The sequence below is a fragment of the Mustelus asterias genome, chromosome 16 (genome assembly GCF_964213995.1).
Source record: "Mustelus asterias chromosome 16, sMusAst1.hap1.1, whole genome shotgun sequence".
NCBI classification, from domain to species: Eukaryota; Metazoa; Chordata; class Chondrichthyes; order Carcharhiniformes; family Triakidae; genus Mustelus; species Mustelus asterias.
This window is the reverse complement of record NC_135816.1, coordinates 90015989-90041301: the sequence shown is the minus strand read 5'-3', so window position 1 is coordinate 90041301 and position 25313 is coordinate 90015989. Positions and strand designations below refer to the sequence as shown.

At 45.5% G+C, this 25313-nt stretch overlaps 1 protein-coding gene across 3 annotated transcripts in view; it reads left to right on the top strand.

The window, feature by feature from the left end:
* Window positions 1-25313, top strand: part of LOC144505540 (uncharacterized) — a 37232-nt gene that overhangs the window by 1457 nt on the left and 10462 nt on the right. The window contains exons 2-4 of one of the 3 annotated variants that reach the window (XM_078231667.1): window positions 6841-6897; window positions 10078-10200; window positions 20304-20420. In XM_078231667.1, coding sequence (XP_078087793.1) covers window positions 20321-20420 — 100 coding nt within the window. In that variant the 5' untranslated portion in view covers window positions 6841-6897; window positions 10078-10200; window positions 20304-20320. Of the gene's footprint in view, window positions 1-6840; window positions 6898-10077; window positions 10207-11724; window positions 11778-20303; window positions 20421-25313 lie in introns of those variants that run through there. The other 2 variants (XM_078231666.1, XM_078231669.1) reach the window with 2 other exon arrangements.

Below are 25313 nucleotides of genomic sequence, written 5' to 3'. Positions count from 1 at the left end.
AAACAACGTAAATATTTATATTAGGGACTGAGTATGGAGGACTTGCAGCTTTTTAATCGTGATGAACTGTGATATTATTGCTTCACATTAAGAAGCGGACTGGTTCCTGAATCAATTTTGGGGGGAAAATAGCTAATTCCGCCTTTCACAGAAATCAGTCAGATCAAACAGTGTGCAATCCGGGGAGGATAGACCCCGTGTGCTCAGATAATGTGTAATCGGGGCGGCGGGTGGGGGGGGGGGGGGGAGGGGGGGTTGGTGGTGGAGCTCGTGAGATCAGTGTGCAACCAGAAGAGGATGGTGCCAATGTGATCAGACAATGTCTAATCCGGGGAGGATGGAGACAGTGCGATCAGACAGTGCGTAACCCGGGAAGGAAGGAGCTTGTGAGTTCGGACAGTCTGTCGTTCGGGGGCATGGAGCCAGTGAGATCAGACGTTGTGTAACCCGGAGGTGATGGCGCCAGTGTGTAACCTGTGGAGGATAGAGTGTGATGCTGACGGGTAAGGCCGAACCATATTGAGAGTATAGAAACATAGAAACATAGAAATCTAGAGCACAAAACAGGCCCTTCGGACCCACAAGTTGTGCCGAACACATCCCTACCTTTTAGGCCTACCTATAACCCTACATCCTATTAAGTCCCATGTACTCATCCAGAAGTCTCCTAAAAGACCCGATTGAGTTTGCCTCCACCACTACTGACGGCAGCCGATTCCACTCGCCCACCACCCTCTGTGTAAAAATCTTCCCCCAAACATTTCCCCTGTACCTACCCACCAGCACCTTAAACCCGTGTCCCCTCGTAGCAGCCATTTCCACCCTGGGAAATAGCCTCTGAGAATTAGCCACCCGATCTATGCCTCTCAACATCTTATACACCTCTATTAGGTCTCCTCTCATCCTACGACTCTCCAAGGACAAAAGACCGAGCTCCCTCAGCCTATCCTCATAAGGCATGCCACTCAATCCAGGGAACGTCCTTGTAAATCACCTCTGCACCCTTTCAATCTTTTCCACATCCTTCCTATAGTGAGGCGATCAGAACTGAGCACAGTACTCCAAGTGGGGTCTGACGAGGGTCTTATATAGCTGCATCATTATCCCCGGACTCCTAAACTCAATCCCTCGATTGATAAAGGCGAGCCCACAATACACCTTCTTAACCACCTCCTCCACCTGCGGGGCCGATTTTAGAGTCCTATGGACCTGGACCTCAAGGTCCTTCTGATCATCTACCGTACTGAGAGTCTTACCCTTTATATTGTACTCCTTCATCCCATTCGACCTGCCAAAATGGACCACTACGCATTTATCTGGGTTGAAGTCCATCTGCCACTTCTCTGCCCAGTCTTGCACCCTATCTATGTCCCTCTGTAACTTCTGACATCCCTCCAGACTATCCACAACCCCAACAACCTTCGTGTCGTCGGCAAACGTACCAACCCATCCCTCCACTTCCGCATCCAGGTCATTTATGAAAATGACAAACAGCAAGGGTCCCAGAACAGGTCCCTGCGGCACACCACTGGTGACCGACCTCCAATTAGAAAAAGACCCATCTATACACAGTCTCTGCCTCATTTGGGCAAGCCAGTTCTGGATCCAAAGGGCAGCAGCCTCTTGGATCCCATACCCTCTCACTTTTTCGAGAAGCCTTGCATGGGGGACCTTATCGAATGTCTTGCTAAAATCCACATAAACCACATCCACCGCTTTCCCTTCGTCAGTGTGTTTAGTCACATTTTCGAAGAACTCCACCAGGCTCGCAAGGCACGATCTACCTGTGACAAAGCCATGCTGAGTATTCTTGAGCATACTGAACCTCTCTAAATGCTCATAAATCTTGTCCCTCAGGATCTTAGAATCATAGAATCATAGAAACCCTACAGTGCAGAAGGAGGCCATTAGGCCCATCGAGTCTGCACCGACCACAATCCCACCCAGGCCCTACCCCCACATATTTACCCGCTAATCCCTCTAACCTACGCATCCCAGGACTCTAAGGGGCAATTTTTTTAACCTGGCCAATCAACCTAACCCGCACATCTTTGGACTGTGGGAGGAAACCGGAGCACCCGGAGAAAACCCACGCAGACACGAGGAGAATGTGCAAACTCCACACAGACAGTGACCCGAGCCGGGAATCGAACCTGGGACCTTGGAGCTGTGAAGCAGCAGTGCTAACCACTGTGCTACCGTGCCGCCCTTCTCCATCAGCTGACCAACCACTGAGGTTAGACTCACCGGTCGGTATTTTCCTGGGCTATCTCTATTCCCTTTCTTGAAAATAGGAACCACATGCGCAATCCTCCAATCCTCCGCCACCTCTCCCGTCTCCATCGACGATGCAAAGATCATCGCCAGAGGCTATGCAATCTCTTCCCTCGGCTCCCACAGTAACCTGGGGTACACCCCATCCGGACCCTGCGACTTATCTTTCTTGATGCCATTCAAAGATTCCAGCACAACCCCTTTGTTTAAGTCAACATACTCAATCTTTTCATTCCACCGCAAGCCCACAGTACATCCACCCGTGTCCGTCTCCTCTGTGAAAACCGAGGCAAAATACTCATTAAGCACCTCTGCCATTTCTACTGGTTCCGTCGTGATTTTCCCACCTTCACCTTTCATAGGCCCTATTCCTTCACGTCTCATCCTTGTACTCTTCACATATTTATAGAACTTGCCAAGGCCTTCTCGTGACCCCTTCTGGCTCTCCTAATTTCCTTCTTTAGTCCCTTCCTCATCTAGATCCCTATCTTCGCCAAGCTCTCTGAACCTTTTCTCCGCATTTCTTTTCTTCTCGACTAGGTCCCGCACGACTTTCGTACACCACGGTTCCTTTAACCTACCAACTCTTCCCTGTCTGCTCGGAACATTGTCCTGTAGCACCCTAGAAAGACATTCCCTGAAAAACTGCCACCTCTCTTCAGTACATTTCCCCGAGAATACCTCCTTCCAATTTACTCCTCTAATTTGCTGCCTTATGTCTTCATATTTCCCCTTACTCCATATAAACGCTTTCCTAGCTTGCCTGATCCTCTCTTCTTCCAATGCAAGCATAAAGGAGATAGAGTTATGATCGCTATCCCCAAGACGCTCTCCCACTGAGAGATCTGACACCTGTCCAGACTCATTGGTCAGTATCAGCAAGTACAGCCTCTCCTCTTGTAGGCTAGTCCACATGCTGTGTCAGGAAACCCTCCTGAACACACTTAACGAACTCCTCCCCATCCAATCCTCTTATCCTAGGGATATTTCAATCTATGTTTGGGAAATTAAAGTCTCCTATCACAACAACTCTGCTATTATTGCAACTCTCCAGGATCTGTTTCCCTATCTGCTCCTCCACCTCCCTGTCACTATTGGGCGGCCTATAGAAAACTCCCAGCAATGTGATCGACCCCTTCCCACTCCCAACTTCCACCCACAGAAACTCTGTAGACAATCCCTCCACAGCATACACCTTCTCTACAGCTGTGACAATATCCCTGATCAGCAGTGCCACTCCACCCCCTCTCTTGCCTCCCTCCCTGTCCTTCCTGAAACATCTGAATCCCGGCACCTGTCGTATCCAGTCCTGTCCCTGAGACATCCAGATCTCCGTAATGGCCACCACATCACACTTCCAGGCATCGATCCACGCTCTGAGCTCATCCCCTTTATTCACTATGCTCCTGCCATTAAAGTAAACACATCTCAATCCTTTGGTCTGAGCTCTCCCCTTCTCTATCCCCCGTCCATCCTCCCTCTTGCACCGTCTATAACCCTTCTCTGTTTGCGAGCTAAGTTCCTCGCTCCCAGTCACCTCGTCTCGATACCCTCCACCCAACCTATCTAGTTTAACTCTCCCCAGTAGCCTTAGCCAACCTTCCCGCCAGGATATTGGACCCCCTGGGATTCAATTGCCACCCGTTTATTGTGTACACGTCACACCCGCCCCTAAAGAGGTCCCAATGGTCCAGGAACCTGAATCCCTGCCCCCTGCACCAGTCCCTCATATACTTCTGTTGGATATTAAAATAGCATCTTGAGTTGAAAAGACCTGACAATCTAATGGGATTTCAGCATTAATGATGAAATATAAAATGATTTTTCAAAACAAATAACAATGAAACAGAATAGAATTGTATTAATGCTTATGTTCCACGTTCTAATAAGGACACTAAGGTTATAGAAAATTAAAAATTCTCTGCACTGAGAAAAATACATAATAGACATAGAAACAAAAATCCATCATTACAGCAGTGGATATTATCGAGTAGTCTGATTGATATATTTAAGAATCTGGTTGAATGGGACAGGACAGATGGGCTCTGAATAACCAAATTGCCAAATAAATTACTTTCAGAATTTCTCTGTCTCTATAAAATTTGAATCCAGTGACAGGCTGTGAAGAGAAAGATTGCATCACAATGGGAAACACTTTAACAGACTGAAAATGAACAAACTGGGAACAAGATAATGTTCCTTATTTGCGTGAACTATTTTCTAATTCAATTCCAGGAAGTGAAACCAAGACATAACACAACTGCAAAATGCTGCAGACGTCGCAAATTGCTGATTTGAATATTTCCAGCATTTTCAAATTCCATTAGCTTTCTACAATTTTTCAACTAGTTCATTGATGTGAACATTCTCGTGCAGCCCAGACTGTTACACATCAACTAAGGATTAATCTAGGAGATTATGATCAGTGTTCTCCTGCCAATGGGAAAATAATCAATGATGGAAGTTATCCACATTCAAAGCAGAGGAATCTGGCTCCTGAGACTAATAAACCAATGTTCAAAACCATTGCGTTATCACAGAGTTTATATTAAGACAGGTGAGAACAGGTAGTGATCCAAGTTCAAAGGCATCTCTCTCTGAATTCAGAGAGCTCACTGTACTGTTTCCGATTGTGTCTGAACCCAACAAACAAACATTGATCTTTGCAATAAAAATAATGCTGGAAATACTGAGCAGGTCAAACAGCTTCTTTGGAGAGTGAACAGTTAATGTTTCAGGTCGATGAGTTTTCATCAAAATTCATGTTGTTCCCTTCCTACTGATGCTGCCTGACCTGTAGTCAGTATTTACAGTACTCTATGTTTTTATTTCAGGTTTCCATTATCTGCATTATTCAGCTTTTGATTGGTAATCGTTGCCTCCTGATGTCTGCCTTTTTTCTACTTTGATAAGAATCAGATTATTTTAAAACTGAACTGAGGTTACACAACCATATCTGCCCACAGGACTTGATTTCTCTACGGGGTCTACTGAACGGCAAATTGAAGGGAAAGTGATGTAATATCACTGATACCACATACAGGATTAACAGTTCAAAATAAACAATACTTCTTGCAATTCAGATCCAGCTGTGTACCAGAGAACAGGGCGAAGACGATTATACTGCTCGATTGAAAGATATCTGTATGATTATGATGTGTAGTTGACCTTTTCCCAGGGTACTACAGAATCCATAACACTACCCATTTTCTCAGAATCAGGAGAATCAGCATAACGGAGGGAGCAAGAAAATAGTGACTATTATTACCATTTTTAATATTGCAAACGACCCATTATGGTTTCGGTGTATTAGTTAAGCAATATTTTCCAATTTTCTAGATTTCCAGTTCTGGAATGGTTCCGGGAATAATAGCGGCCACTCAGGATATCAAATCTGTGCTGGTTTTCTAAGACAGCAATGCTACTATTTCCATTCCGGCTCCCTTTCGTCACAACACAGTTATTTCCCTTTTCTTTATTATCCAATCCCCATTTGAAAATAACAATTAAGTCAGTTTCCAACAGAGTCATGGCAGTGCAGTCCAAAACCAAACAACACAGTGCAGTTCAGTTTAAATAGCTCAACCTGCCATCTTTGGTTAATCGTAAATGGATGTTCTTAGTTTTGGAGAAAGAGCAAGACCAAAAGCACAATGTACCTCCTTGCCCAAGAGCAGGTCCATGGAGGATTGAAGCAGTCAGGGTGTAAGCCAGTGTGGATAGAGCCAGTGAGATTAGATAGTGTGTAACTCAGGGAAGTTGGAGCCAGACATTGCGTATCCTGGGGAGGATGGAGCATGTGATATCAGATAGTGTGTGACCCAAGAAGAATGGAGCCAGTGATACTGGCCTGTGGAACCCTGGGAGGATGGAGCCAGTGAGATCATACAGTGTGTAAAGTGATGTGGATGGAGCCAGTGAGATCAGACTGTATGTAACCCGGTGTTGATTGAGCCTGTGAGATCAGACAGTGTATAACCCCAGGAGGATGGAGACGGTATGATGCTGCCGGTTAATGCCAAATTATGTTGAAGATATTGTTCTGTATGATTCTAAAGAAGTATTTTGAGTTCAAATGACATGAAAACCTAATGGGACCCCAATATTAATGATGAAACATAAAATTATAATTTAATAGCCAATGGAACTGTATGCATTTTGAGAGTTTGAGTATCATGACTTCCACCTTATGAGGAGGGTAATGATAAGAAGGACACAGAAAATCTACAAACTCGCTACACTGTGCTGATGTGAAGTATTGGGAGAAATATAGACGATAGACATAGAAACATCAGTTCTCCATTACAGCAGTGGATATTATCGAGTTTCTGCTTGGTATGTACACGAATACGAGTGAATGGGGCAGTACAGATAGACTGTGAGCAACCAAATTGCCAAATGTTTCATGTTCAGAATTTCTCTTTCTCTCTATAATTTGAATCTACTGACAAACTGTGAAGAGAAAGATTGCATTGCAATTTGAAATGCTTTGGCAGGGCAGGAAGTTAACAAATTAGGAACAATCCGGTTCCTTCTTTCGTAACCTATTTTCTAATTCCATTCCAGGAAGTGAAACATGTACACAATGAACTGCAGACTATTGCAGAAGTTGCATGTTGCTGAGTTGAGTATTTCCAACATTATCTAACTCCCTTAACTTTCTCAATTTAGCAACATTTTCAGGGTTGAGTACATTCTAGTGCTGACCAGACTGTTACTCATTAACTAAATATTAATGTTGGAGATTATAATTAATGTTCTGTTACCAATGGGGAAATAATTAATCATGGAAGTTATTCGAATTTAAGGCAACGTAATCTCGAAAGTGAGACTAACAGAGCTTTGTCCAAAAACTATCATGTAATCAGAGTTAAAATTAAGACAAGAAAGAACAGCTGGTGTTCAAGTTCAAAGACTTTTGAACTCGGAGAGTTCATTGTACTCTTCCACTTTATATCTGAACCCAATATTTCCTTTTGTGTCTGAACCCAATAAACAAATACTGATCTTGGCAATGAAAACAAAATGCTGGAAATACTCAGCAGATCAAGCAGCTTCTGTGGAGAGTGAACAGTTGGTGTTTCGGGTTATTGCTTGGCTATTAATTTAAACATCGTTCAAATTCGTTCAGCAATCTCCCTTTTTTCAACTCTTTAGTTATCAATTCAAACAGTTTCAACACGTTTGACTCTTTTACTGAACATTAACACTAACTCTAACTCTAAGAATTAAACTGAAAATAGATGCCACCGATTTTAGGTTTAAAAGATAAACTGGTCATGTCCATTTCTGATAAAGAATTTATTTTCGTAGTCTTCTCTAAAGAAGTTCCTTCAGAGCATACTTCTTACGATGGTGATCGTCATGGAGATATTGCTGAAGACACAGGCTGCACATATCTTTTACCTACAAATTATTTTACATGCATCCAGCCAACTGTGTAATCGGAAACCGATTATTTGACTTGAACAGACAATGAGATGACTTGAAATGACACCATTATGCTTGGTTCAGATTGCACGTAACCCGCATAAAACTTGCTGTCACCAGTCTACCCAAAAGTACACAACTTTCCATACTAGGTCAACACAGGAAGCTTCAGATCACAGTTCCCAGGCCAAATCATGCTTCACAGCAACGTTACAAACTGCAACTGGTCTTAACTTTAATTTCACCAAAAATTTCAGCATGCTCACTCCCAGCCAGAATAGCCCTTTTAAAGCCAATATTGCCAGTATTGTTTTTAAAATCATTGTTGCATTCGTTCTTTCTCTGTCAACAATGTCGATCATCTTTCATCATAACTCATTATGCCCCCTCACCGCAGATGCTGCCTGACATGTTGTAAGCATTTCCAGCCTTCTCGATTTTCATTTCAGATTGCCAGCATCTGTGATAGTTCACTTTCGATTGATGATCTCCTGATATCTGTCTTTTTTGTATTTCGATAATAATCAGGTTACATAGTTACATTAAAATTAAACTAAGGTTTTACGGCCAAACCTGCACACAGGACATGATTAATCTACAAGGTCCATTGAGCCACAGTTTGAAGATAAGGAGATTTACCACACACAGTATTAATTGGTGTGTCAGAAAATATCAGCAATCTAGCAGAAACATTCAACAGAAAGAATGCTGTGTCTCATTTAAGTCAACCGTTGTACCAGAGAATAGGGTTGAGAGCATTTTACTGCTCAATTAAAGATCGCCGTTATGATTATGATGTGTAACTGAACTTTACACAGGGTGTGTTCCGTAAACTACAGAGTCCACAACACTATCCATTCTCTCAGAATCAGGTGCATCAGCATAAGGAAGGACCTACAAAATAGTGACCACTGTTACCATGTTTTAATATTGCAAACTGACCAGTCGTGGATTGTATGTAGTAGTTAAGTAATATTGAAAGAAATCATAGAAGCCCTACAGTACATAAAGAGGCCAGTCGGCCCATCGAGTCTGCACCGACCATAATCCAACCAAGGCCCTACCCCCATATCACTACATATTTTACCCGCTAATCCCTCTAACCTACGCATCTCAGGATAATTTTGAGCATGGCCAATCAACCTAGCCCGCACATCTTTGGACTGTGGGAGGAAACCGGAGCACCTGGAGAAAACCCACACAGACACGAGGAGAATGTGCAAACTCCACACAGACAGTGACCAAAGCCGGGAACCGAACCTCCGTCCCTGGAGCTGTGAAGCAGAAATGCTAACCATTGTGCTGCGTTGCCGCCCGTGCTATCATAGAACATTTGCAGGAATAAAGGCGAACATGCAACTTGTCAAATCTTTTCTGGATCTCTATGAGGGCAATCCTAATTCACCTGTCCCTCCCTTCAACAATTTGCAGTCATTTCCCTTTCCTGTATTTATCCAATTCTCTTTTGAAAATATCATTTAAATAAACTTCCAGCATGTTCATGTTCAATGCAATCGAAAGCTAAACATTCATTGCAGTTTCGTTTAAAATTTTCACCTGTCATTTTGTTTCACCATAAATATACGTCCTCATTTTTGGGGACAGATCCAGACCCAAAGCCAAACGAACCTCCTTAAACAACAACAGGGCACCAGTATGTAAGCCAGTGTGTATGGAGGTTGTAAGATTTCAGAGTGTGTAACGCAGGGAAGTTGGAGCCAGTGAAATTATCACAGTCTATCCCCAGAATGAAGGAACCAGTGAGATCGGACAGCGTGTAACCAGGGAAGATGGAGCTGGAAAGTGAGGAAATGTTGCTCTAAGGGATGACACTGCCTAGGCAATTGCTAACAGTCAAGGTTCATGGTTGAACTGCAAGAATTATTTATTTCTGTCTGATGCAAGGATATCGAAACCATGGCTTCCAAGGGAAATTTTAGGAAGTATTAGATCCAAGGGAGAGGCATAGAAATTGCACATGGAAAGAAAATCACGTTTGGGAGCAGTTTCGAATTCAGCAAAGGAGGGCCAACGATCTGCTTAGTCAGGGGAAAAGACAGTACGTGAGTAAGTTTGCGGGGAACTTAAAAACTGATTGTTTCTATACGTATGTGAGAAGAAAAAGTCTGCTGAAGACAAATGAAGGAACCTTACTGTCAGAAAAGGGGGGATTTTTAATGGAGAACAAAGAAATGTGCTGACCAACTGAAAACATGCTTTGGTTGTGTCTTCACAGCGCAGGACACAAATAGCATATCAGAATTGTGGGCCAGCACAGGGCTCAGAGAGAGGGAAGAACTGACGGAGATCAGTATTAGTAGAACAATATTTTTGGGGAACCTCATGGGATTGAAGATTGATTTTTTTTTTTAGGGCCGGATAACTTACATCCCTGAGTGCTTGAGGAAGTGGCCCGAGCCACTGAGATCATCACTGGTCATTTCTGGTCATCTTCCAAGGTTCTACAGAGTCTGGAACAGTTCCTACAGATTGGAGGTGAGGGTATGTAAACCCATTATTTAAAAGGGAGGTAGAGAGAAAGCAGGGGATTATAATCTAGTGAACCTGATGCGGAAAATTTAGTGGTGCAGACAATTCTAGAATCAATTGTCAAAATTTTTATAGCAAAACATTTTGAAAACAGTGTTTGAATTGAACAGAGCAGCATAGAGTTAAGGAAGGGAAATCATGTTTCATGTATGAACTGAAATTCTTCAAAGATGTAACTAGCAGATTTAATGAGAGCGGGGCAATGGATGTGGTTTATTGGACTTTCAGAAGGCTTTAGACGAAATCCCACATAAGAAAATGGCGTGTAAAATTAAAGTGCGTGGAATTAGAGGGAGTGTATTGAGATGGATAAAACTGGGTGGGAGGGTGAGTTATGACAGGGATGCAATATAATTTGGACAAGTTAAGTTATTGGGCAAATTAATGGTAGATGCAGTACAATTTGGATAAATGTGAAGTTATCCAGTTTGGAAGCAAAAACAGAATAGACAGTTGGAAAGGGGGTCATGCAACGAGACTTGTATGTCCTTGTGCACCATTCACTGAAGGTAAGCATGTAATTGCGGCAGACTGTAAGAAAGGCAAATGTTACGTTGAATTTCATAGCGAGAGGATTCGAGCGCAGGAGAAGGGTTTCTTGCTACAATTATAGAGTGCCTTGGTGAGGCCACATCTGGAATAATGTGTGCAGTTTTGGTCTCTTTATCTGAGGAAGGATGTTCTTGCTATAGAGGGGGTAGAGAAGGTTAACCAGATTGATTTCCTGGGATGGCACGTCTGACATATAACTAGAGATTGTGTCAGTGAGATAGTGTTGAGTTGAGTTCATAAGAATGAGGAGGAGTCCCAAAGAAAATTTTGCAATTCTAACAGGACTAGGCAGGGTAAAGACAAGGATGATGTCCCCACTGATGGGGATGTATATAAACAGTGGCCACAATCTGAGGATACATGTTACACCATTCAGGACAGAGATGAAGAGAAAGATCTTCATCCCACAGGGAGTGGTCGCCTGTGGAATTTGCTGCCACATGAAGTAGTTCAGGCCAAAACATTATCTGTTTTCAAGAAGCAGTTAGATATTGCTCTTGGGGCGCAGGGGATTAAAGGATATCGGTGGAAGGCGGGATCAGGCTATTGAAGTGGTTGATCAGCCATGATCATAATGAATGGCGGAGCAGACTCTAAGAGCCTCCTCCGCTTCATATTTTCTACGTTGCTATGGCAGTGCATATCCCTGGAAGGATAGAGCCTGTGAGATCAGTCAGCGTGTAGCCCGAGAGGATGGCGCCAGAGGGATCAGACTGTGCGTATCCCAGGAAGAATGGAACCATTGAAATTGGATGTGTGTAAGCAGCTAAGGTAAAACCGATTAAATGGACTCTGTAACCCGGGGAAGATGGAGTCCGTGAGATCGGACCGTCTGCCACTCATTTTGACCAGATCAGTCAGAATAAAATTAAGGAATTGTCTGCCTCAGGAACGTGACTGGGGAGATGGTGGAGGTAAAGGAGACAGCTTGGAGCTGGAGCTTCGAGGGAACAACATCCAACATCAACCAGGTTGTGTATCCTCAGATTAATGTGCCCAGCTACAGTTAAAATTATTTACTTCCAACATTTTGCCTCCTCGATCCTATAATGTCCAGCGCTGGAATATATTGCAGGTCCTCATTGCTGCCCACCACTCCCGTTCCCCAATAATCCCCTTTTCTTAAACCCCCTTCATATGTGATGTAAATGATTTAAATGGATCACCACGATTCCTACATTCCTCTACCCAGACTACACTTAAACCGTCCATCTAATTCACAGAATCAGAACACAGCAGAAGAAAGCCAGTCAAGAACAAAGAAAATTACAGCACAGGAACAGACCCTTCGGCCCTCCAAGACTGCACCGACCATGCTGCCCGACTGAACTAAAACCCCAACCCTTCCAGGGACGACATCTCTCTATTTATATTTCTCTATCCTATTCATGTATTTGTCCAGACGACCTTTATAACGCACTGTCGTATCTGCTCCCACTACCTCCCAGGCACCCACCACCCTCTGTGAAAAAAATGCCTCGTACATCTCCTTTAAAACTTGCCCCTCGTACCTTAAACCTATGCCCCGAAGAAACTGACTATTCCAACCTGGGAAAAAAGCTTCGACTATCCACTCTGTCCATGCCCCTCATAATTTTGTAGACTTCTAACAGGTCGCCCCTCAACCTCCGTTATTCCAGTGAGAACATACCAAATTTTCCCAACTTCTCCTCATAGCTAATGACTTCCATACCAGGCAATATCCTGGTAAATCTTTTCTGTACCCTCCCCAAAGCCTCCACATCTTTCTGGTAATGTGGCGACCAGAATTGAACACAATATTCCAAGTGCGGCCTAACTAAGGTTATATAAAGCTGCAACATGACTTGCCAATTTTTATACTCAGTGCCCGGGCCGAGGAAGACAAGCATGCCGTATGTCTTCTTGACTATCTTCTCCACCTGCGTTACCACTTTCAGTGACATGTGTACCTGTACACACAGATTCCTCTATCTATCAATACTCTTAAGCGTTCTGCCATTTACTACATATTTCCTATCTGTATTAGACCTTCCAAAATGCATTACCTCACATTTGCGCAGATGAAACTCCATCTGCCATCTCTCCGCCCAAGCGTTCAACCGATCTATATCCTGCTGTATCCTGTGATGGTCCTCATCACTATCCGCAAATCCACCAACGGTTGTGTCATCTCTCATCAAACCAGTTACATTTTCCTCCAAATCATTTATATGTATTACAAACAGCAAAGGTCCCAGCACTGATGCCTGAGGAACGCCACTTGTCACAGCCCTCAATTCAGAAACACACCCTTCCACTGCTACCCTCTGTCTTCTATGACGGAGCCAGTTTTGTATCCATCTTGCCAGCTCATCCCTGATCCCATGCGACTTCACCTTCTGCATCAGTCTGCCATGAGGGAGCTTGTCAAAGGCTTTGCTGAAGTCCATGCAGAAAATATCCAGTGTCCTAACCTCATCAATCATATTCATCACTTCCTCAGTCAGCACATTAAGTCTTCACGGATGCTCTGACAAATATCTTACCAAAGCCCTCTCCTCCGCCCTATCTCCATAACTGCACACAATCAGCGTGGCTAATCCACCTATCCTGCACATCTTGAGACACCAATAGGCAATTTACCATGGCCAATGTTCCCAACCTGCACATCGTTGGACTGTGGCGAGAACCTGATGGAGAAGATCCTGAGGGACAGGATATATGAGCATTAAGAGAGGTTTAGTATGCACAAGAATACTCAGCATGGCTTTGTCAAGGGCAGATCGTGCCTTACGAGCCTGGTGGAGTCCTTCGAAAATGTGACTAAACACATTGTCGAAGGGAAGGTGGTAGATGTGGTTTATGTGGATTTTAGCAAGGCGTTCGATAAGGTTCCCCCATGCTAGGCGCCTAGAAGAAGTGAGACGGCATGGGATCCAAGGGGCTGCTACCCGGTGGATCCAGAACTGGCTTGCCCAAAGCAGTCAGAGAGTGGGTATAGATGGGTCTTTTTCTAAATGGAGGTCGGTCACCAGTGGTGTGCCCCAGGGATCTGTTCTGGGACCCTTGCTGTTTGTCATTTTCATAAATGACATGGATGAGGAAGCGGAGGGATGGGTTGGTAAGTTTGCCGACGACAGGAAGGTTGGTGGGATTGTGGATAGTCTGGAGGGATGTTAGAAGTTACAGAGGGACATAGATAGGATGCAAGACTGGGCGGACAAGTGGCAGATGGACTTCAACCCAGATAAGTGCGTAGTGGTCCATTTTGGTTGGTCAAATGGGATGAAGGTGTACAATATAAAGGGAAAGACTCTTAGTACTGTAGAGGATCAGAAGGACCTTGGGGTCCGGGTCCATAGGACTCTGAAATCGGCCCCGCAGGTGAAGGAGGTGGTTACGAAGGCGTATGGTGTGCTGGCCTTTATCAATCGAGGGATTGAGTTTAGGAGTCCGGGGATAATTGATGCAGTTATATAACACCCTCGTCAGACCCCACTTTGTGTACTGTGCTCAGTTCTGGTCGCCTCACTATAGGAAGGATGTGGAAAAGATTGAAAGGGTGCAGAGGAGATTTACAAGGATGTTGCCTGGATTGAGTGGCATGCCTTATGAGGATAGGCTGAGGGAGCTCGGTCTTTTCTCCTTGGAGAGACGAAGGATGAGAGGAGACCTAATAGAGGTGTATAAGATGTTGAGACGCATAGATCGGGTGGACTCTGAGGCTTTTTCACAGGGTGGAAATGTCTCCTACGAGAGGACACAGGTTTAGGGTGCTGGGGGGTAGTTACAGGGGAGATGTTAGGGGTAGGTCTTTCACACAGAGGGTGGTGGGCGAATGGAATCGGCTGCCGTCAGTGCTGGTGGACGCGAACTCAATAGGGTCTTTTAAGAGACTCCTGGATGAGAACATGGAGCGTAATAGGATGAAGGGTTATAGGTAGGTCTAGAAGGTAGGGATGTGTTCGGCACAACTTGTGGGCCGAAGGGCCTGTTTGTGCTGTAGTTTTTCTATGTTTCTATGAAACCGGTACACCCAAAGGTAACCAACACAGACAGGGGGAGAATGTGAAAACTCACCAGAGGCTAGAATGGTACAAACCACTGTGCCACCCAATTAGTTGCATGCCAGTTCTTAACACCAAAATATCCCTCCCACTACTGATCCATCCCACTACTGATCTTGAAAATTAGCTGCTCATTCTGCAAATGTGTTAATATTCTCCTGTCAATTGTTGCAGACTGCTTTACTCTCGGTCTCCCCCTTCCCCAGGCGCACAATTTGGCGTCACCAATAAATTTAGAAATTGTGGTAAGAATTTGCCCTCATAAATTCAAGTGTCAAATGGGCAAGAAAACAGAAGGTTTCATCAACCGTTTGAGTCACGGTAATTTATGACATTGTGCAATGCAGTTTAAAACGGTTATTGTGTTGGGGGTTTTTCCATCGGGTGTGTCAGTGCCCCCTTTTCTTTCCGACGCACCATTCAGCCATGTGAACAGTCAACCGCCTTCCCTCCCCCCCCCCCCCCCCCGCCCACCGCCCCATCCGCATGGCAGTCAAGGTTGTAGCTGCCATGGGCAAGTTCTCCTCTTGTGGAGGAAGAGGGGGCGGCGGTGCCAGCTGCGGCTGCACAAATGTATCGGTGGCCTTGAAGGTGGGGCAACACCTCCATACGTGCCCTTCCTATTTGCATGCACTGCACGCTGTACGCGTACCAAAAGACGCTACCACGGCCATTGCCTTTACAGACTCAATGGCCTTGATGGGGTTAGTGTAGCACGTCACCACCAGGTGCTTGGTTAATAGCCATGAAAGGTAGCAGCACTGCGGGAGTGGCGGTGGTTAAGGATGCCGCCAATCCCACATAGGTGGCCTTAGAGTGCCCAACCACTGGCGAAAATGCTGTCATCGCCATTGGGTTGTGCTGCACCCATCCCAAGTTTTCCCTTGTCAGTGGTGGTGGAGGCAAACTCAATCGGGTCTTTTAAGAGACTCCTGGCTGAGTACATGGGACTTAATAGGATGGAGGGTTATAGGTAGGCCTAAAAGGTAGGGATATGTTCGGCACAACTTGTGGGGCCGATGGGCCTGTTTTGCTGTAGTTTTCTATGTTTCTATGTTTCTAACCTTGGCCTCTGAGATCCACCACCTCGCCCCCGCCCCAACATCCCCCAACACCACCGCCCCCTCCACCCCCCCCCCCCCCCCCCCCCACACCCCGCCTCCATGTAAGGTGCATTTTTCAGTTCCTCTGTATTTCCATTGATTATTGCATGGAAAACTTCCAGCAAAAGCCAAATGCTCCAAACTCCCACAGCAGCAGTTGCAAAAGCAAATAATCTCACAGCAACGGGCACAGCAGCAGAACAGTTGCAAAACAAAAACAAACTACTCAAGTTTCAGTTGCAAACTGCAGCAATCAACAGGTTTCAGGTGTCTCCAATTTCCTTCATGCAGCAAGATGGCATTTCTTTTGAGCCAACCGAATAAACTAAATTAACTAACCTCATGGAAAAATCAAAAAGGGCAGGGCCAAAAAGAAGGGAAGCGCCCAAAGCAAAAGACAAAGCAAAAAGGAAACTTAAAACATTAAATCAACATGTGGTTAAGGTCGTCGACGGCACAGCCCAGTCCCTGAAGTGCCCACCGAGCACTACATGCCTGAATTGTGCCTTCAGGCCATACAAGCTCCCTCTTCAGTGACCCCCGGCCCCGAATATAGATAGTCGGGTCGGACGACTACCTAATTTCCCAACCGGTCGCCCTCTGACGGATCTGTTCGTAGTTCATTTCGCTGGACCCAGGAGCAGATTCACGAATAGGTCCTCTGCCTTCTCCGCCCGCCTCCGCACCAAGTACCCATTAATAAGAAGCATGGGACTGAAGTCCAAACAAAACATGAAAAAGGGTTTTGAGACAACAAAAAATAAGTGCAGCCTATAACATTGAACATAAATGTGGCCCACAGACTCCGTGAAATCATAAATCGGCCAATTTTCTGGGGAGCCTATGATCTGGTGCAATTTACGGCTGTATGGTATTGCTGCGTGCACTGCCTCACGGCTGACCAGCAGCACAAGGTGGGTTTTATAAATTGTCAGTTTGAAATTCAGTTCTCAAATTTTATTGCACTCCATCGCTCTGTCTCTGATTCCGCACCCCCCCCCCCCCCCCCTCCCTCGCCGCCCAACCCCACGCACTGTGGTGCGGAGAGTCATGCTGCGTGATATCGGCCCCTCAGCCAAAACTGACAGGCAGCTTGCCCTGGATTTCCTAGCATCCAGCAGACCCTATGTCATTACCCCACCCCCAGGAATATGCACCCCCTCCCCGACCTATTGCCCGCGACCATCATACACACAACCTTTACTCATACGTGGACACAGGTGCCAGTATGCAGTCGGAGAATAGAAGTCAGACTTGTGTGGCACCAGGACAGCACCACAGTGTGCTTCATAGTGACATGCCATCAGCATCCAGCCTGGACCAAAAACTCACTAGCACAGTCAACCCTTCCCCCTCACCGTGGTGTGATGCCATTCTGGCGTATGGTGTGGGTTAGGGGTGGCACGAAGCTGGGAAAGGGAGATGCTGGGGCTGTTTTGGGTGGGGTGACCCCAGGGTATGGTGGGCAGGTGGGAGTAGTAGCTGCCGGACTGCATGGCAGCTATTCTGGGAACCTGGCTGCGATGAATGCCTCCCTCACCAACTGCCCTGCCGAACCCATAGAATTGCTGCGGGTCTTTCATCCTCCGGTTCCTCCACTGCATCCTTCTCCACACACCCCCTAGTGCTGTCCGTCATTTTCCTGCTCCTCTTCTCCTCCCAACTGTTGCATCACTTTGTGAAACGCACAGCAGAACACAATCATATTGGAAACCGGCACAGGGCTGTATTGGCGAGCACCAGAGAGGTCCAGGGACCCTATCTTCAGAAGCCTGATGCACTGCTCCATGATGGTCTGGGTGGCAACATGGGCATTATTGCAGTGGGTCTCTGCCTCGGTCTCTGGCCTCCGACAAGCCCTCAGTGGGTATCCCTCGTCCCCACGAGCCATCCTATCAGCCTGGGCTGGTTCCCAAAGAGCCCAGGTATGCCTGAACCCGGAGAATGCGCACTCCCCGGGTGGTGTGCATACACGTGCAAGGTGATCAGCCTGCAGTCGTACACAATCGGCTCACTCAGAGATTGAAACCCTTTCCTATTGATGAACTACACTCCCTAACTGAGCGGGGACGCATGGTGTCGTGTGTGCCACCTACAATCGCCTGCACATAGGGCAAGTCAACAATGGCGCCAAAACCTGTAGCCAGACCTTCTAGTTGGGACTGGCCCACGGTGGAGTGTCTGTAACGGTCGACTTGGGCATAAAGGGCATCCGTGACCTGACGGATACAACTGTGCATAGAGGCTTGCGATATGCCACGGATTTCCTCATTACATGCTTTGAAAGAGCCGGTGGTGTAGAATCTGCGTGCTGCCTTGACCTTCAACTCCACCGGGAGCCTTTGTCCTACAGTCCTACAGTCACTCGAGGTTCCAGGTCTGGGAGGGTTGACACGGCTGCCACGTTGTCTCCTTACTTACTCGGAGCCTATACTGGCACATAGCTTCTGTCATCCGTCCAATAACCTGTGCATGCTGTAGATCATTGGTCTCTGTCTCTTACTTCCTCTGTCTCCCACCCATTTTCTCACCCTGATCCTTGCTGCCAGGACCCTACCCTCCTGGTTTGGCAATGGGCCCTGCCTGACCTTGCAGTGACAGGACGGCTCTCTCCTCCTCCTTCTCCTCATCGGCCGCCACAATGATGGCTATCCCATTGGCTAAGAATCCTAAGTCCATTTAACCAGTGGGGGGAAGGGGGTGCGGATGACAGAGAGGGGGATTTGGTGAGAAACATTTCCTATGGCTGCACATCCCTGCCGCCCACTCGCTGCCAGTGTCCAATGTCGTGTGCATGCTGCCAACCCAACGCCATCCGGGGTGCTATGCATCACCTGAATGGTTTGCCTACCGTTGACATACTGGCCAGGGCACGCAGAGAGAGCGTATGGGTAACTGTGCAGGGATGCTCACTGCGGACACATGAGGCATTGACATGGGTGCAAACATTGCATTGCCTTGCAGGTATGATTTGTAATTCAGAGTCAGGAGAAGGGCAAGCTCGTGAATATCAGGAGACGGGTACCCATCGAAGGCAGCACTGCAGAGTCCATGCAGTCAGAGGATCTGTGTTAACATCTGGTGAACTTCTTTGATTGGGCAGCAGCTGCCAGCGGTGCTGCATGTTACAGTTAATGGGGCCTGGGATCTAATGTCTGGAGTCAGCCACTGTGCAGTTCAAGAAGACAGGTAGCAGAGAAGCTCGTCATTTGTCATGAGGTTGCTGATTGACCTGAGTCACACTTTCGGCGTTCTATCTGAAGCCAGGACAGTGCACTCACCATGAACCTGGTGCGAGCGGCAACCACCGGCCTGCAGAGCCTGAGAACAACATAGCCCCCCCCCAAAAAAAAAAAGTGCAGCACCCATGCAAGTCCCCCAACTTACCCGGCAACTTTGCTGTTAATAGGTATCTCCGGTTTCCCGCTCGACACCCTCCCGTTCCCGCACTCCACGTACTGAAGCTCGATGGATATTCCCCCCTCTGTCCCTTTCACTACTGCCACGTCAAGGGCAGACTTTCATGGAGAAGCTTTAAATGACGCCTCCGTTATGCAGGAGACGGGGGGCGGGGGGATATATAAAGGAGGGGGGAAATTTAAGGGAGGGATAAACTGCCCTGCTGAATTCGCTACCGATATGGTGAGATATTTAAAAGATTTAGGTTGACGTTGCGCCCATTGTCGGCGCCCATTGTCCTGCTTTTTTTGCTCAGTCCACAAGGGCCAACTCCTTCCTCAGGCCTGTACCTTTGCCCTATGGTAAAGTTCTAGTATGCGACTCTGTCTTCACTCTTTCTATCTTAGATTGAAACTCTAGGATGTAATGATCACTCTTTCCAAGAGGATCATTACCTTCAAAAGCATTTATCAACCCTTCCTCGTCGCGTAATACTAAAGCTAAAATAGCCAGTTCTCTGTTTGGCTCCATGGCAGGTTGCTCTAATAAACAAACCCTCATACGCTCAAAAGAAGCAAATGTGGTGGGAGAAAAGACAACCCTTTTCAGACATTGTGTGGACCTTTTCTGGAGTACACTGCCTGGACGAATGTGTGAGGCACGTGCAATCGAGATATTCAAGAGAACATTAGATGATGATTTGAATTGAAACAATGTGCACATGTAGTGGGAAAGGCAGGAGAATCGCACGAAGTCATGTTGTTCGTTTAGAGGACCAGTGCAGACACGACTGGCCAAATGGTCTCCTCTGGCAGTGTAACAATCATGTGTGTCTGTGATAATTAATCAGCATGATAATGTTTTTTTAAAGTAATTCAGAGCAAGGATACACCTTGCAACTGATGTAATTTGTTTAAAACAGTCATTGAATTGTAAGGGTGAGAGACAATATTTTTCTTCATTTCAGTGAATAGTTCTGCTACAATGGCTGAAGGAAGCAATGACATATTCGAAATGCCAACTCTTGGAAGACCCCTACGCATAGGAATGTTATATGATCGACGGAGTGATACCTTCATCCCAGGTATTGCTAAGATCAAACAGGATATAACCTCAATATAATTCAGCAAATAATCCTAATATCACTGAAGATATAACACAAAACGTCTTCACGATATATCTTAAATAAAGCCAATGCCATCCACTGGAAAATGTTACTTTCATACACGTCATAACGACAATAATTGCCCAAGATATAAAACAAACATAATCCCAGATGACGCGATCCATCCAAGAAATGATCCCAACATCAGACATGATTTAACTCCAAAGAAGTCCAGAACATGACTGCGATATCCCATAGTTACTTCTGGTTTTAGGGGAGCTTCAGGGGATTTGTGAATAATTGATAATTTTGTTATTATGTAAAAGAACAGGAGCTGAGGTTTTCTGGAGAATAAATGGAAATGAGAGACAGAGCAGGGAACAAAAAAGAATGGAAATTGACATTAAGAGTGAAAATGCAAAGACGAGAAGAGACGAGGCCATAAGTGCAACCAACAGCCAATGAGAATTAGATCAGTGGTTTGTGAGAATCAGAAGAGAAAATTAAAATTCAGCGCTGATTGGCAAGGGAATCAGTAGATTGTGGAGCACTCACCCATTCGCATATGCAGTGAGTGATGCGCCAGTACCAGCGCTAACCCACTGCTAATGACGTGACACGCAGCTGCCTGTCACAAGTATGGCCCTGCTCAATTGCGCACAAAAATGAAAAGCAGATATGAACTCCGAAGCGTGACAATGGTAAATTAGACTCAGCACCTCCGTTCCAGAACGGCCACTTCTCCCCGCTCCCTCCACTCTTGGAAGAGATGCTTCTCCTCCACTTACCTCCTTCTCAACGAGTGTTTCACTCATTGCAGTGGTTAGCACCGCTTGCTGATAGCGCCAAGAACCAAGTTGAATTCCAAGCTTGGGTGACTGTGCGGAGTCTGCACGGTTTGCACGTGCCTGCGTTGGTTTTCTCCGGATGCTCCGGTTTGCCTCCACAGTCGGAAAGACGTGTTGCTTGATGGAATGCCCATGCTAAATTATCCGTCAGTGTACCCGAACAGGCACCGAGTGTGGCGACTGGCAGATTTTCACAGAAACTTTATTGCAGTGTTAATGTAAGCCTACACTAATGATAAACTTTAAAACTTTGTACATTGCTATCTCTCTCCCCTTCACCCCACATGTTCCCTTACCCCAGCCCTCAGTTCACACTCCCCGTTTAGCCTAATACTCCCTCATTTCCTCTGTCCCCTTCACCAAACTGTCCTCTTTGCCCACCCACCATGACATTTTCTCCGTAATTTCCGTCATCCATCCCTTCTACCAGCTCAAAGAGTGTTTTGCTTTCAATTCAAGGTATTGGGTCGAACCGCTTGTAACAAGGCCAAACCCGGGCTCTCTGCCGCATGACAGCGGTCACATGACTACGGCAAGCAGTACATACATTTTACTACTTGTCTGTATTTCAATCCCAATGAACATAAGGCATATTTACATGCGCAATCATATGTAACCAGATTATGCAATTTACCCCTTATAGATCCACCATTCCAATGCATTCCAAACTGTTCCATATTCTCGTCAGTTCCTGCACATGCATTGCATACAAAGTCGTTAAATCCTGAAATAACTGAATGGTACCTCTGTTGATTGTTATTTCCTGTTTTCTTAAGTTTAACGTTGATACGTTTGTGTCACAAGTAGGCTTACATTAACACTGCAATGAATTTACTGTGAAAATCCCCCAGTCGCTACACTCCGGTGTCTGTTCGGGTACACTGAGGGAGAATTTAGCATGGCCAATCCACCTAACCGGCACGTCTTCGGACTGTGGGAAGAAACCGGAACACCTGGAGGAAACCCATGCAGGCTCGGGGAGAATGTGCGGACTCTGCACAGACAGTCACTCAAGCTGGGAGTCAAAACTGTGTCCCTGGTGCTGTGAGGCAGCAGTGCTAACCACTGTGCCACTGTGCCGCCCCGTTGACTGGATAATATTTCTTATCCGGAGAGTATCGTTCCCATGGCACTGGTTTTTGGCTTCCATACTTCTGTTGTTTCATTTCGATTGTTGGGACCAATTGGGCCTTTTGGAGTGCAAGTCGTTCTGTATTCTGTGCAACTGGTGAGATCGCATTCTCCTGTTCAGCCGTCCGTTGAGAGTGAACAGTTTTTTTTCATTATCTGTAGACACCGACATATATGCCAGTATATTTCCTTGTACAAATGTAGAAATGAGATGACAGTTTCTCCACGAAAGTCCCAAGTTGCCGCATGGGCAGATTTGGGTGAGAGCATAAAGGTTTGTATCGTTTCTGGCTCTCCAATGCGTAACACTGGAAATAGTTTGTGAGTCTCATCAAAATGAAATGTTAGCTTGAGATTTGCAATCGCATTTATTGTTACCTCATGCTTCATGTTTGTTTTTTGCTGTTGGAAGAGTAGTTTGGGCGCAGGGTGATACTAAATTTTCAACTGGCCTACTTCCCGTTCATTCAATCGGTGTGTGTCTCTACTCGGGGATCAGCTTGCTTTTGTCGTGCAGGGTTTGCTCGATTTCTTGTTGCCAGATCTGCTTTCCATTCTATTCTGGATAGTGCTGAAATGAGGTGGTGGTGAATTTCCTAATCTTTTTGTTAATCGGTTGAATATTTCAGTTGTAAATGGAAGGCGATTATCAGTCATGGCAGTGTCTTGGTGAGTTTCTGCTGTGTATCTTTAAATAGTACACACTGCCGTCAGAGATAGAGGGACTGAATGTTGAAGCTGATGGATGGGCTGCTGATCAAACGGGCTGCTTTGCCTTGAATAGTGTCAAGCTTCTTGAATTTAGATAGAGCTGCAGTCATCTAGAGAATTGGCGAACATCACATTATTCTCCTAACTTGTGCCTTGTAGATTGTGGACACGCTTTGGGAGTGGGTGGGGAAGGGAGGTGTTGGGGAAAGGGACATGAGATAAGTTACCAAGCCTCCTTTGACAGCTGAATGTGAAATTCTATCATATTATTATCACTTCTATGGAGAGGAAGCGTTTTTTTTTTCTATGAGGTCGTTAATTAACTCTGTCTCATTGCACATTATCAGATCTAAAATAGGCTCTTCTCCAGTTGAGTTGATAATGTGCTGTTTTAAAATGAAACGATCATAGATGTATTTTATAAATTCATCCTCCAAGCTAACTTTGTCAATCAGAATTATCTATGGTATATGAATATTTGAATTCCTTGTGAGTATTCAGCAAATTTCTTTCAAGATCACATTATTCCTTGATATTCTGTACTGCAGTGCAGTTACTGTCAAGGGGACTAGAAACCACTACCATCAGTGAGTATTGCCGTTATTATTTCTTATCTCCACCCAAACTATTTCTACATTTGTAGCAGTTCTACACCCTTTGAACCAAGACCATTTCTCATGATGATACTGATTTCAAAGAGCTATACCTCCTCATTTTACTTTCCGCCTGCCAAGCGAAAATGATAAATATCCTTTAATATTCAGGTTCTAGGCATGGTCACTTTTCAACCATATCTCTCATGGGTTCATTCTGATTCATTTATTTCTATTTGTCTATCAACTCATCCACATTGTTACGAATGTTGTATGCATTACAAAAAACCCACTTTATTCTGATTCATTTTATCACCTAATAATACTCCGAAATTATGTATTTGTATGTTGTTATTGTTTTATGACCTTCACGCCTTGGCTTGCTTTGATTGTCATCCCACCTATCTCTATCCTGCCCTATAGAATAATACAGCGCAGTACAGGTCCTTCGGCCCTCGATGTTGCGCCGACCTGTGAAACCAATCTAAAGCCCATCTAACCTACACTATTCCAATATCATCCACATGATTATCCAATGACCATTTAAATGCCCTTAATGATGGCGAGTCCACTACTTTTGCAGACAGGGCATTCCACGCCCTTACTACTATCTGAGTAAAGAAATTATCACTGACATCTGTCCTATATCTCTCACCCCTCAATTTAAAGCTACGTTCCCTTGTGCTAGCCATCACCATCCGATGAAAAAGGCTCTCACTTCCCACCCTATCTAATCCTCTGATCATCTTAAATGCCTCTATTAAGTCACCTCTTAACCTTCTTCTCTCTAACGAAAACAACCTCAAGTCCCTCAGCCTTTCCTCATAAGACCTTCCCACCATACCAGGCAACATCCTGGTAAATCTCCTCTGCACCCTTTCCAATGCTTCCACATCCTTCCTATAATGCAGCGACCAGAACTGTAAGGAATACTCCAAGTGCGGCCACACCAGAGTTGTCTACAGCTGCAACACGAACTCATGGCTCCGAAACTCAATCCCTCTACCAATAAAAGCTAACACACCGTACGCCTTCCTAACAACCCTATCAACCTGGGAGCCAACTTTCAGGGATCTATGCACATGGACACCGCGATCTCTGCTCATCCACACTATCAAGTGTCTTACCATTAGCTCTGTACTCTGTATTCCTGTTACTCCTCCCAAAGTGAAGCATCTCACACTTTTCCGCATTAAACTCCATTTGCCACCTCTCAGTCCAGCTCTGCAGCTTATCTATGTCCCTCTGTAACCTGCAACATCGTTCCACACTGTCCACAACTCCACCGACTTTAGTGTCATCCGCAAATTTACTAACCCATGCTTCCACGCCCTCATCCAGGTCATTGATAAAAATGACAAACAGCAGCGGCCCCAAAACAGATCCTTGTGGTACACCACTAGCAACTGAACTCCAGAATGAACATTTCCTATCAACCACCACCCCCTGTCTTCTTACAGCTAGCCAATTTCTGATCCAAACCACTAAATCACCCTCAATCACATGCCTCCGTATCTTCTGCAATAGCTTACCGTGGGGAACCTGAACAAACGCTTTACTGAAATCCATATACACTACCTCAACTGCTG